Below are 14327 nucleotides of genomic sequence, written 5' to 3'. Positions count from 1 at the left end.
AGTGAGTCCAGGCATCCCAGTGTACAAAGTGAATCCAGGCATCCCAGTCTACACAGTGAGTTCCAGACATCCCGGTCTACACAGTGAGTTCCAGACATCCAGGTCTACACAGTGAGTTCTAGGCATCCTGGTCTACACAGCAAGTTCCAGGCATCCTGGTCTACACAGTGAGTTCCAGACATCCCAGTCTATACAGTGAGTTCTAGGCATCCTGGTCTACACAGCGAGTTCCAGATATCCTGGTCTACACAGTGAGTTCCAGGCATCCCGGTCTACACAGTGAGTTCTAGGCATCCTGGTCTACACAGCAAGTTCCAGACATCCTGGTCTACACAGTGATTTCCAGACATCCCAGTCTATACAGTGAGTTCTAGACATCCCAGTCTACATAGTGAGTTCCAGACATCCCAGTCTATACAGTGAGTTCCAGACATCACAGTCTACACAGCAAGTTCCAGGCATCCTGGTCTACACAGCAAGTTCCAGGCAGTCTGGTCTACATTAGTAAGTTCTAGGCAACTTGGTCTACACAATCAGTTTCAGTCATCCTGGGCTACCTGGTGAAACATTGTCTCATACTCTCTCTTCGAAAAGATGGGATGAACAGGTAAAAGAATAGAGAATTACATGTCCTTATGATGAAATAAACCGGACGACTCCTTTCTCTGGAACACTGGGGCAGGGTATAAGCACTATTCAAGATCGATAAATACTAAGGTGCCAATGCTGTTACAATTGTTTTGTTGAGCTTCGGTTAAGTGTTTAAACACTGTCCCTTGTGCCTGGCAGTCTTGAGTGGGGACCTGTCAATCCAGCAGCCACTTTACTGGCAACTGGCCACACTGTCAGCCTGGCAGGCCAGCGTAGGCACCCTGAGGACACCTCAGCAGTTACAAAAGACCCACTATCACCACGTCTGGAGACAGTTTTATTGTAAACATTTCAGACAACCTGGTTCTATTAGAACTTGTGATGTGGGAGACAGAAGGATCAGGAGTTCAAGGTCATCCTCTGTAGTAGGTGGCTTCCCAGACTCCAAAAATAACCACACAGAAACTGTATTAATTAAATCACTGCTTGGCCTATTAGCTCTAACTTCTTGTTGGCTAGCTTTTATATCTTAATTTAACCCATTTCCATCATTTTACATTTTACCATGAGGCTTGTGGCCTACTGGCAAATGTCTGTCTCTATGGCTTCTGCCTCCTTTCTCTCAGCATTCAGTTCAGTTTTCCCCTGCCTAGCTCTACTCTACCCTATCAGGCCAAGCCAGTTTCTTTATTAACCAATGGTATTCACAGCATACAGAGGGGAATCCCTCATCAATCCTCAGCTACAAAGTGAGGTCAAGAGTAGCCTGGACTACATGAGATCTTATCTCAAAATGAAAGAAATAAGATATTATCTCAGAGAGAGAGAGAGAGAGAGAGAGAGAGAGAGAGAGAGAGAGAGAGAGAGAGAGAGGAGAGGAGAGGAGAGGAGAGGGAGAGGGGGAGGGGGAGGGAAGGGAAGGAAAGGGAGGGAGGGAAGGAAGAAGAAAGGAAAGAAGGGAGGGAGGAAGGAAGGAAGGAAGGAAGGAAGGAAGGAAGGAAGGAAGGAAGGAAGAAAGGAAGGGCTCTAAGTAAAAGTACTCTTGGTCACCTCTAGATGACTGGGAGGGAATTCTGGAAAACTAGACTGAGGGGTATGGGGTGCAGGATCTTTGAAATGGGATAATAGGATATTCAAGCAGTGTCTGGAATGTGGGATTCTGATGGATGGAAGTCTGGTGCCAGAACACAGAACTGTTAGGGACTGGGGTACTTGGTTCTAGAACGTGGGACTCTGAGTGATGTTGGGGTTTGGATGCCAGAATGTGGAATTTTGAGGAATTGGGGTCCAAGTGTGACACGAGGGCCTATGGGGAGTTGGGACAGATACCATGCTGTAAAGGGTAGAGAAGAATGCGGGCGGGATGAGCAGTTAGGACAGATACCGTGCTGTAAGGGATAGAGAAGAGTTCTGAGGGGATGAGAGGACACTGGTTGATGATGGGCGCTGGAGTATGTGACTGTGAGGAATTTGGCATTTTCTGGAACACGGAGCTATATGGTATGCATACAGATTCTGAAACATGGATCTGGGTCAGGTTGGGGTATGTGCTTGATTGGGGACTCTGAAGGACTGAGTTGATGCTAGAACACTGATCTGTTAGGGATTAGAGTTGAGAGATGGGCACAGGATGTGAAAGATGGGACTGTGAGGGAATGGGGTGAGTGCTGGGACATGGAGCTATGAATAACTGAGGATACAAGCTGGAGAACACAGCCATATGGGATACCAGTGGGTTCTAGACCACGGAGTTATGCGGGATACTGACTGACTCTAGACAATGGAGCTGTGTGGGATATACTGGTGGGTTCTAGAACATGAAACTATGAGGTATACTGGTGGATTCTAGAACATGAAGTTGTGAAAGATGCTAATGGATTCTAGACCATGGAGCTATGAGGGATACTAGTGGTGTTGTAGGAAGGCCGCTTGGTTGTTTGGCCACTCGGCAGCTCAGACCCAAAATAATCACACAGAAACCATATTAATTAAATCACTTCTTGGCCCATTAGCTCTTGCTTCTTATTGGCTAACACTTACATCTTAATTTAGCCCATTTCTAGTAATCTGTGTATCACCACGTGGCTGTGGCTTACCAGCTAAAGTTCCAGTGTCTGTCTCCAGCAGGATTACATGGCTTCTCCCCAACTCTGCCCTTCTCTCTCCCAGTATTCAGTTTAGTTTTCCCTGCCTACCTAAGTTCTGCCCTATCAACAGGCCAAAGCAGTTTTTTTTTTATTCACCAATGGTATTCACAGCATTCAGAGGGTAACCCCACATAATAGTGGATTCTAGACCATGGAGCTGTGAGGGATCCTGGTGGGTTCTAGAACATGAAACTCTGAGGGATACTGATGGGTTCTAGAACATGAAGCTCTGAGGGATACTGGTGGGTTCTAGAATGTGAAGATGTGAGGAATACTGGTGGCTTCTAGAACATGGAGCTGTAAGGGATACTGGTGGCTTCTAGAACAGGGAGCTGTAAGGGATACTGGTAGGTTCTAGGACATGGAGCAGTGAGGGATACTGGTGGGTTCTAGAACATGGAGCAGTAAGGGATACTGGTAGGTTCTAGGACATGGAGCAGTGAGGGATACTGGTGGGTTCTATACTGTGAAGTTGTAATGGTAAGAGGAAGGCTCCAGAACATGTTAATGAATGGGCAGTTTCATTAACACTTGTCTCTGAGGTGTGAGGCTGCCCCATTCAACCTCCCTGCAGAGTCTTCCACCTCCCCCCTCTCCTTCCCAGGGTGGTGGTGCATTGTAACGAGTAGCTTCAACTGAGATGTGTAGGAATGGTAGAGAATCGCCATAGTAGGTTGTTGGGTCAGGACTTTATGCTGTAATCAGCTCCCAGGCCTGAGGTAAGAGGTCTGGTGTGAGACAATTATCATGAGTGGACTTGGTCTATGTCCCAAATGACCTTCATCTGGCCTTGTCTCTCTGAAGCACTTGTATTGAGTTGCAGGCACATGGAATCCCCAGTCTACTATGTCTATTATAGATGCATGTGAACATGTTTTAGTCTTTGTGCTTGATGATCTCTCTGTGTTTTGTCTGATATGTCCCATAATAAGACTCCTCACACACTGTATAACCAACAGAGAATATATACTCTAAAATTCAAATATCCTTAGGTCCTTCCCTTCAATCTCTAGGATAATTCTCTTGCCTAGCTAATATGTTGTGGAATCATAGACCCTAGAGTTTTATGGACTGCAGGAAATGATCTGGTGCAGTTGCTGAACATACAGAACCTCCTAGCTGTGGTTTCAGATCCACCTTGACAAGGTCACCCAACTGAACTGTAGACAGGAGAGTGTTCCCAGGCCAACCTCATTACAGGCTCCAGTTTTTCACTGGGCAACCCTGTGTCACTTGAGAGGAGAGATTGTGTAGGTTATCCAAGGGAAAAACTCAGGAGAACTGTGTCCTGGGATCTCACAGTACTAAGTTCATGAGGTCCAAAGTCCCATTACATATCAGAAAGGTCTCCAAAGCTTAGCTACAGGGCTGAATCAAAGACTGCATAGCTATGACCCTAGTGGCACAGATTCATAACATCTGTCCACTCCTCCACAGATCCACTTAGAAAGTGTGGGGCTGCCAAAATCTGGTGTTTCGTGTAACTCTATCCTTCAAATACACTAAGTCATACAGCATGAAACTAGCCAAGCACAAAAGTCAGAACCCAGGAGGACCTTGTCAACCCCAAAAGAGTGGCTCCTCCGCTGTGGCCTTTCCATGGTGAAAAGGCAAGAGTCCTACAGTCACAGGGCCACAGATGGGAACATCTGAACGCAGAGTAAGCAGTTCTGGAGCTACATGAGACAGTGATTCCACTTTTCCTGTTGGGAACCATTTCTGCCTCTTCCCTACAGTTCCTATTCAAACCCTAGTCAGTACAAGACCATGCACAAATTCAAAGAAGGGTGGGGTAGCTCCCTGTGCATTCCAGGGGCCAGAGCGCCCTCCCATTGATCTGACTTGACACTTGCAAAGTTCCCAGAAAATCTCCCTTACTGGGAGACAGTGGAAGGTAGGAAAAACAGAGGGGACCTAGCCGGCAAGCAGTGCAGAAGTAAATCACACCAGTAGATGTAAAGACAGCACAAGCCTAATTTGGGCCAGCAGGGCACTGTTACCACCTTCTAGTTACCACCTCCGTGAAGGCCAGTCTGGGCTCCACACAGCATACAGAGAATTGGGATGTTCCACCAATATAATCCGTCTGCATACCAGAGAAAGAGAGGGAGGGAGGGAGGAGAGAGAGAAGGGGGAAGGGAAGGAGGGAGGGAGAGAGGGAAAGAGAGAGAGAGAGAGAGAGAGAGAGAGAGAGAGAGAGAGAGAGAGCTGTCTTTCTCTTTCACAAGAAACTGAGAAGCTGCTCAATTTTTGCAGATGAACCAAGATTACCACAAGTCAGGAGCACAGTTTGCCCTGGTAGTAGTAAACAGCTGGAAAATGAGGTTTGATACAGAATAATCCTGAGTACTGAATATAATATCTCATATATAAAGCAGTATACTCCCTGAATTCAGACAGAAGGGGGCCATTGATATCCCCAATGGTGCTTTAAGAACATGAGACTTCATAGTTAGAGGATACCTTGAAGACCCTCCCTTTCCATACACATATGGACCAGTAAGTCCACACTGGTCACTAGCCCGAAGCTTCTGCCTATTGTTAACAGGTGACAGGAATGCAGTTAAGCAAATATCTATGGAGTAGGATATAAGACCTTTGGGAATATGCCATGGAGTGGTATAACTGAGTCAAATAACGAAATAATGGATTTTTTTTTTTTTTGGTTTTTCAAGACAGGGTTTCTCTGTAGCCTAGGAACCTGTCCTGGCACTCACTCTATAGACCAGGCTGGCCTCGAACTCACAGAGATCCACCTGCCTCTGCCTCCTCACGTCTGGGATTAAAGACATGAGCCACCACTGCCCGGCCAGCAATATTTTTAGCTTTGTGGGAATACTTCACACTGACTTCAACAGTGGCTACATCAGTTTGCAGTCCAACAGCCAGTGAATGAGGGCTCCCCTTCCCTACATCCTTGCTGATATTTGCCAGTCTGTTTTCTGTCCATTGTTTTTCTGGGTGTTAGCTATCGTGACTAGGACAAGATGGAATTTCAAAGTAGTTTCAACTTTAACTTTTATTTCCTGAATTGCTAAAGATGATGAACAATTTTTGAGATATTTCCTGGACCATTTTTGCTCCTTCTTTTGGAAAATCTACAGCCCATTTCTAATTGGATTGTTTGTTTTGTTGATTCTGTTTTGTCTTTGTTTTTTTTTCTATGTTGTTGCTATAGTTGTTGTTTTGTTTTGTTCTTTATATATTCTAGATATTAATCCTCTACCAAATAAATAGCTAGCAAAGATCTTCTCTGGACTTCTTTGCCTGACTAATGGCTGTGTTTGTACAAAACCTTTTTAGCTTTATGAGGTCCTTGTCCATTGTTGGCCTTAATTTCTAGACATATTGAGCTCTTTTTTTACACCCCTATCTTATAGGGAACTGTCTATGTTTACTTGGAACAGTTTTTGGCATTTTCGGGTTCACACTAAGGTCTTTGAACCATTTATAGTGGATTTTTGGGCAAGATATTAACTTCTAGCTTTTACAGCACTGTTTATTGAAGATGCCATGTTTCTTCTGTATGTTTTCGGCATCTTTGTTAAATATTAGATGGCGACAGATATGTATGCTCATGTTTTATGATACTATATTGTTCCATTGGTCTACATGTCTCTTTCCATGCCAGTACACTGTTTTTATGTCTTGAAATCTAGAATAGAAATCCCTCCAACTTTGTTCTTTTGCTCAGGATTGCTTTGGCTTTCTGTGGTCTTTTGCTGCTCCATGTAAATTTTAGGATCTTTTCTCTGTTTTTGTGAATAATGCCATTGAGATTTTTTATTGAGATTGCATTGAATCTGTAAACTGCTTTTGGTAGAATGGCCATTTTTCATAATATTAATTTTACCAATCAGTGTATATAAGAGGCCTTTAAAAATTCTAGTAACTTCCTCAAGCTCTATCGTCCACAGATTTAAAATTTTTGTTATAGAGGTCTTTCCCCTCCTACTATGTTTATTCACAGATATTCTATTGTCTCTGAGGCCACTGTGAATTTTTGTGTGCCCGAGGTTGCGACTCAGCATATCTGGTGCAGTATATAGAACGACGATTGATTTCCTATCCAACTCTGATAAAAACCACCCATCTTTCTGACAAGTTTTCTGATGGCATTTTTGGAATTCTTTCTGTATAATATTATACCACATATGATTAGGAATAATTTGACTTCTTTACTATTTATGTTCCTTTAATTTCCTTCACTTCTTGCCTTATTGATCCAGATAGTGTTTCAAGTACCATTCTGAAAAGAAGTGGAGGTGGTGGACAGCCCTTTCTAAGTCCTGATTTCAGTGATATTGCTTCAGGGTTTTTTCCATTTAGGATACGGTTGGGTTTGTGTTTGTCGTATACAGCTTTTATTATAGAGAGGTATCTTCCCTCTAGTCCTATCGTATCTAGGGCCTTTATCATGAAGCCTTGTTGGATTTTGTCAAAGGCCTTTTCTGTTTCTATTGAGACGATTGGGTGATTTTTGTCGTTAAAACCATCTGTATGCTTTATTTTATTTGCTGGCTTAGGTAGGTTGAACCGTCCATGTATCTCCAGGTTAAAACCAGTTTGATCATAGTGGGTGACCTTCCCAAAGACAACCCACCGCAGTATTCTGTGTAGCACTGGTTGGGTGGACATGAATTCTTTTAGCCTGTTTGTGTCATGGAAAGATTTTATTTCTCCTTCAACCATGGAAAGTAGTTTTGCTGGCTACAGCAGTCTGGGCCGGCATCCACGGTCTTTTAAAACTCACAGAACATTTCTCCCGACTCTTCTGGCTTTAAGGTTTCCACTGAGAATGTGTTCTTATGGGTTGGCATTGCATGTGACCTGTGTCTATTCTATGGAAGCTTTCAATACTCTACTCAGTGTTTTCATAATGATACGCCATGGAAAGTTTCTTTTTGGTTTTCTCTATCTGAAGTTCTGTGTGGCTGTCTGTCGTTTGGGGGAATTTTCTTCTAGGATTACTGGCCTGGGATTCTTCTCCCTCGTTTACACCCATCATTTGAAGATCTGGTCTTCTCACAGTGTCTCATAATTCCTGAATATTCCTGTCCTGTGTCTCTTTTGATTTTTTTCTATATTCTTTGCTTGAGCCCTCTAATTCTTCCACTTTATCATTGAGTCTAGATATCCCGTCTTCTGCTTGATTCCTTCTACTCGTAAGGCTTCCTCTGAGTTTCCTGATTGGGCTGTTGAGCTTCTCAATCCCACCATTTCATCTCGAGTTTCTGCGGTATTTTTACATCCTTAGTGAATTCCATCTTCAAATCCTGAATTGTTCCTGTCATTTTCTTCAGTCTGTATGTGTGTTTCTTGGGCATCCCTCGGACATTTATTCTCTTTAAGTTTGTTGAGCTATCTCTCTTTTTTTAAATTTTTTAAATGTATCTAATATTCTGTGTGTATGCCTGCAGACCAGAAGAGGGCACCAGACCGCATTACAGATGGTTGTGAGCCACCATGTGGTTGCTGGGAATTGAACTCAGGACCTTTGGAAGAACAGGCAATGCTCTTAACCGCTGAGCTATCTCTCCAGCCCTTGAGCTAACTCTTCATGTCATCTTTAAACTTCTTAATTCTTTTATTGTTTATGGTTGTTCTTCTGCGTTCCTGATCTCGGGGGTTCATCTAGGTGATTCTCCCAGGAGAACATTTCTACAAAACTGCTAGGTTTTGTCGGGGACAGGCTTACTCTCCTAACTCTTCATGTCTTTTTGTGTTTTGAGGAGGAGACCTGAGCATTTGGACTTCTTTCCTTGGTTGGAAATCTGGTGTGGACACAAAAGACTGGCACTAAGGATGTGCCACCCAACCCAGATCTGGAGGCTGGGCAGAGCATAGGGAGGGTACACAAGTCTGAGCCAGGGCCCTGGTTGTGGACCTGGGGTACATCTGGGGATTAGGAAGGTGAAGGCAAAGACGTATCAGGAGGAGTCACCAAGCTGGATTGGTGCACAGGACTTTTGGACTGGGACAGACCTGAAGGTTGGATGCGGTGGGGTTGGATAAGGTCAAGAGGACACACGGATCTGGATGAAATGCAGGATATCAGTCCCGTCCAAGCCTGTGGTTGAGGATAACATAGACAGGTTTCCCCAGAATAGACCAGGGTACTTGGTGTGGGACCTGGGCTAAGTCTGAGGACTGTGAAGGGTGCAGGTGGGGAAGGGGAAGGTGGGGTGGACAGTACCCAACCTGGGCTGAAGTCCAGCTATGCAGGCCGGGCTGTGCCTGGAGACTGGTAATAGCACAGGCAGAATCAGATTAGGAAGACACAGGACACTGAGCCGGTGCGGAAGGTCATAACTAGCCTTTAAACCAAATGCTGCATAAACGCATAAGACAAATACAGAGAACCTAAGCAGTGTAGCCAGGCCTCACACAGAGACTGCGCGGCTCTGCCTCTGCTGGATAAGGGGGCAAAGGAAAGAGCCTTTGTGTTTCCAGCAGAAAGGAACCCCACGTGGATGTCTGGGAAACATATTATCTCCTTTATGCTGTGAACTCTTTTTCATTAAGACCGTCTAAGACCTTTTTTTAAATATTATTTTATTCAGTCTGCAGACCTTAGCTGTGGTAGAATTTTTAATATCCTATGCTGGGAAATTCTCTAAGACCAAGGCCCAGTAACAGATCAAAGGACGAGCAGTAGAAGGATTGCTTCAGCTTTGTTCTTCTTGCTTTCAACAAGGACAACTTTACATGGATAAGAAATACAGCACTGAGGAATTACCAATAATTCTACCTCCACTGTAGGATCAGAGGTGTAAATAACCCAAGGGATGTCCTGAAGTGGCCCCATACTATCCAGCTATTAGGGACATACAGGAACCCTGGCTGAGCCTTTTTTGTCTCCTGTTCAATGTAGGTCAGGGGCACCAAAAAAAAAAAATGGTGTAGGCAATGCTTAGCGGTCAGGTTGACCGGGCTCAGAACTCAGCACCTAACTCAAGTATCTAAAGGCACTCTTGGGACATTTCCTTATTTATTGAGCTAGCTCCTTGCTAGATTCTGTTTAAGGCGCTGGCCTCAACACTGATGAAGAGATACGATAAGGGAGCTCCCATGTGACCAGGAAATGGGTCACAACTACAGATAGCAGTGGCGACAGCGTGTAGGGAGAGTGAGTGGGCGGATTAGTGGTTCACTCCAGGGCTTGCTTCCTCGGGACAGGGAGGTCAGGCAGCAACAATGTAGGCTGAAGGTGACTGTCTGCAGGGCCTCTAGTTCCGGGAAAACTTTGACTCTGACTCAGAGAATCTTCTGAGTCTTCATGCATTGAGTCCTCGAGCAAGCCAGCAAAACTACAGCGCTCGGCTGACTCCCAGAGACAAGCCATGCCCCCTGCCCACGGGAACTCTCACCGGTGAACAAATTCTACAGAATTCAAATATAAGTCAAGTCAAATGGAAGACCTTGCACCATAAAAAAATTAATAAGCCGACGCCAAATGTACAGCAAGTTCTCCGACCATAAGGGAATCAAACTCTGATAGCACGACTGAAAGGCAACAGAGAAAGTGCTGAAGTTCACACACTGAGCAGTAAATACCTAAGCCATGCATGGTAGCATGCATCTACAGGCCCCGCTGCTCAAGGAGGCTGAGGCCAGAGGAGCACTTGAGCTCAAGAGTTTGAAGCCAGCCTGGACAATATACCGATACTCTGCAACCCTTCCCACCCCCCTCTAAAAGAAATCAAAATAAATAGCTTAAATTTTTTTGAAAGATGAAGCTAAATGAAACTGAAATGCAAAAATCAAAATCTGCGGGGTGGAGCTGAAGAAATGCTTACATGATTGGAGTCAGTCGCTTAGAAAACCATGCATATGAGTATGTCCCAATGTATACGCAACGTAAATCAATCTAGTGCACCAGTTAGCTGCTACCAGCAAAGCAAAAGATCACAGGGGCGGACACAGACAAGTACACAGCAAACCCAACGCCCAGAGATGGAAGAAAGTCTCAGTCCAGTATAGCTGGACTGGAAAGGGACTTCTGCAGCCTCATAAGCAGCACCGACAGGACAAGAGCTGGTGTCTTACTCAAGGCGGAGGCGGGAGTCCTCCCAGTGCGAGCAGGGAGCACTCTCGCCGCCTTGTTATGGTTGCTGTAACGAGGAGGGTGGAGGAAAAATTAAAGGGATGCAGATTGGAAAGGAAACAAAATAAAACCACCCCCACTACACATGCTGTGATGTTCTATATTTAAGATTTCAAGAATCCCATTTTTAAAAAAAAACTCCCTTGAGATCAGGAAAATGACAAATCATAAAACTAGCCTAAAAATTTCTCTCCCTGTGCTGACAGTGACTGCCTGGACAAAAGAACATGGTGTGCATCGAGAAAAAAGAGAAGGAAGTGTGAAGATTTAGCACAACTGGATAGTGCCTGCAGAATGACTTTTTTAAACAAAAGTCAAAATGAATCAGGAGATAGATAGATGATGGATGAATAGATAGATAGATAGATAGATAGATAGATAGATAGATAGATAGATAGATAGACCACGCTCACAGACTATAAGAGCATTTGAAGTGCATATGGGACAAGAATGATTGCCGCACCAAGCAGCTTTGGGGAACTGCAGCAAGTGAGAGATGCCCCACCCCCGCACTGTGCAGACAGGACACGCCTGCCACGATCAAGACAGTGTGGGAGGGGATGGATAGGCACTTAACCAGCGTGCCAAGACAAGGAACTGAGAAGTACGCCCCACAAAAGCTCTGATTGCTTTTTAAATGATTTCTTAGATAACTTATTTTATGTATTTGGTTGTTTCACTCATACGTGGGTCTGTGTACTATATGCATGCCTGAAGCAAAAGAGGAGGTCGGATCCCTTGGGACGGCTGTGGACAGTGGGGAGCCTCCATGTGAATTCTGGGAATTAAGCCCAGCCCTCTGCAACAATAACAAATGCTCTAACCATTGAGCAATCTCTTCAGCCCATGCAATCCCCCTTTTGTTAAAATTTTATACAGGAACCAAAGCAATTCATCAGAGAAGAGAGTGCTCCCTTGATAAATGGTGCTGGGATAATTGATGGAGCAGCCATGGACCGGAGAAGAAACCTCCATCTAAGACTCACATGGATACTAGCTCAGAGCTAAAACTTTAAACCCTCTCGGTAACTTATAACTGAGCAGTACGTTCTTAGACAAAACACTAGATCATAATCTCTAGGACACACAAACTTCATAAGGCACACTAGAAGCATATTTACAAAATGTATATCCAACAAAGCTTTGCATATTTGTATCGCAACTATATAAGCACTCGAAACGCAACATTAAAAATTCAGTTACAAAATACATAGATGGAAACTTACAGGCAGCTCACTAAACTGTTCCGGCCCTCTCACACCTGATCTTGTTTGGTCAGTACTCACGATTCTGCAACTAAATGGAGACAGTTGCCTTTTCTCCCTAGACTAAGAGACATTCTAATCCTTAGAAATCACACCTTCCCAACTTCACCAACTCAAGTTGAGTCTATCAAAGTAGCTAATAAACTGTCCTGACTATGGGTGCTGGTAGACCATAGGAAGCAGGCGGGGTCGTTACCTCAAATATTATCAGAGTGTAAACCCCTGTGAGGATGGCCACGGCGACGGTCACTTGTGTTTCAACACTTGCCCCGAGGAACTGATGGGCCAGCAAGAGAGGAACGAGGTGAGTCTGCTGGAGGGAAGCCTGGATACTGATCGAAACAGCCTCCCTGCAAAATAAATCAAAGGTCTTGAGGCTGATCGGGGACACCGTGAATAATTACTGTACTTCTTCAACATCCTTTCTAGCAAGCCAGCCTGGCCAGAGCCAGAGCCCAGGGTATTATTCCACAGTGGTTCAACCAAATGCACACTCTCACAGACAAAAGGGCCCTAAGTACAGACCTAAAACACAGGACCCAGTCTTTCTGGGACACTCAACAAGAACTCTTCAGACTTTTGAAGGTGCCACTCGGCAATTAGCCTGCAGATGGCAAAGGGTTTAGTCATCCGTGTTCCTCGTCCTTCTCAACATAATGGAGTGCTTCAGCCGCTAATACAGACACTCGCCAGCTAGTTAAACTTTAGACCCCTGAGAGTGTTAAATGGTGCCGAAAATAGGAAGCCTGCGGACAACAAAGTGTGATGCGCTGAAACCGAAGAGCTTTGCTAAAAGTCTCCCGATCTTGAACTTCGGTGAGCCTCGTAGTGTCAACTCCCACCCCAAGGGAACTCCTAACTCCCCAGACCTCAGAACACGATTATGTAGATATGGCTCTTAAGAAAGAAAGAATGTTGAAATGAAGTCATGAGGGTAGGTCTTAATTCAGTGGAACTTGCGTCCTTCAGCAGAGATAAGGACCCAGATATACAAGAAAGACAAAACAAGATGACGTCTGTGACCCAGGAAGACAGCCCTCATGGTCCGCTAAGCTTGTCAACAGCCTGACGTCCAATTCCCAGCCTCAAGTTCTGAATAAATACGTGTGATGCTTCAGCCGTCCAGGGCACGCACCCTAGCTGGTCAGAACCACAATGGTCATAACCACAACCACAGTGCAGGTGGAAGAGAGTGGGTTTTTAGTTAAATAAAAAGCCAAAGAAGCCCGAAATCCCCACCAGGTACAAGAGGTTATATCCAGGATCCCCAAAGATACCCAAACCAGGATACTCAAATCTCTTATATGAACTGCCACAGTACTTGCATACTATTAGTAAAATTGAGCATTGACTAAAACATGCCTTCCCTTAGAAATGGATACAGAAGTCAGTCCTCTTTTGTCCTGGCCAGGATAGTTACAGTTCTCCTGCAGAGGTTTGCGCTTGCTGTCTACACTGAACATCTGAGTACCTGGCTCAAATCGCATTACTCATCTGTGACGACGTGTGCCCAAGTGTACGATAGGCTGAACTTCCTTAAGCAAGTGATAGAGTTTGGGTGTGCCATTCCAAAGGTCAGTCCTGGAAACTCAGTCTGCAAGTTATGTGTTGATCGTGTTTGGGGAGGCGCGTGGGTTTAGGTGACTCCTCAAATGGTACCGGCAGTTGGGGAAACGAGTACCCCGCGCTGGCAGGCTTGCTCTGTCTTGCCATTGGATGCCGCCAAAGGCCCTATGTCAAGAAGATGTTGACCCTGTGCTCTTGGCCTTCCCAGCCTCCAGAACAGTAGATAAAGAAACCATTATTCCTCATAAGCCAGTCAGTCTTGGGTGCGAGCGGGTGTACCCGCAAAAGACAGAGAGGAGGTGATAAGCCTTACCCAGAAAACTCATCCTGAAACCCCAAACCCACCTGCTCACGATCTCAAAAGTTCTGCTCACCAGCGTGTGCTCGCTTCTCGGATTTAAAAGGACAGTCCAGTTGTGAGTGGCCTGTAGAAGTCAAAGTTTACAATTATAGTAAGTCTTTGTGAATAAGCACCATGAAACATAGTTATATTTTCTGTGCGGACACAATTTTTTTGCAAATATTCTCATCAAATTCTTGAATATAGTAGAACCTGTGGTGTATAAGGAAGGCCAATAATACTGATTTATGAGTAAAATAAATCATTAAAATGTATTGGAATGTATTTGAGTCTCGGGTAATCTTTTAGTC

The 14327-nt window shown here is 44.7% G+C and overlaps 1 protein-coding gene across 1 annotated transcript in view; it reads right to left on the bottom strand.

The window, feature by feature from the left end:
* The window catches only part of Oca2 (OCA2 melanosomal transmembrane protein), a 278738-nt gene that overhangs the window by 228098 nt on the left and 36313 nt on the right, over window positions 1-14327 (bottom strand). The window contains exons 7-8 of the mRNA XM_087901282.1: window positions 14022-14101; window positions 12307-12460 (exon numbers count right to left, since the gene is read on the bottom strand). Of these exons, the coding sequence (XP_087757408.1) occupies window positions 12307-12460; window positions 14022-14101 (234 nt within the window). The remainder of the gene's footprint in view (window positions 1-12306; window positions 12461-14021; window positions 14102-14327) is intronic.

Source organism: Myodes glareolus, chromosome 24 (assembly GCF_982192425.1).
Source record: "Myodes glareolus chromosome 24, mMyoGla1.1, whole genome shotgun sequence".
In the NCBI taxonomy this organism is placed as follows: Eukaryota; Metazoa; Chordata; class Mammalia; order Rodentia; family Cricetidae; genus Myodes; species Myodes glareolus.
This window is presented reverse-complemented; position numbering and strand designations above follow the sequence as displayed.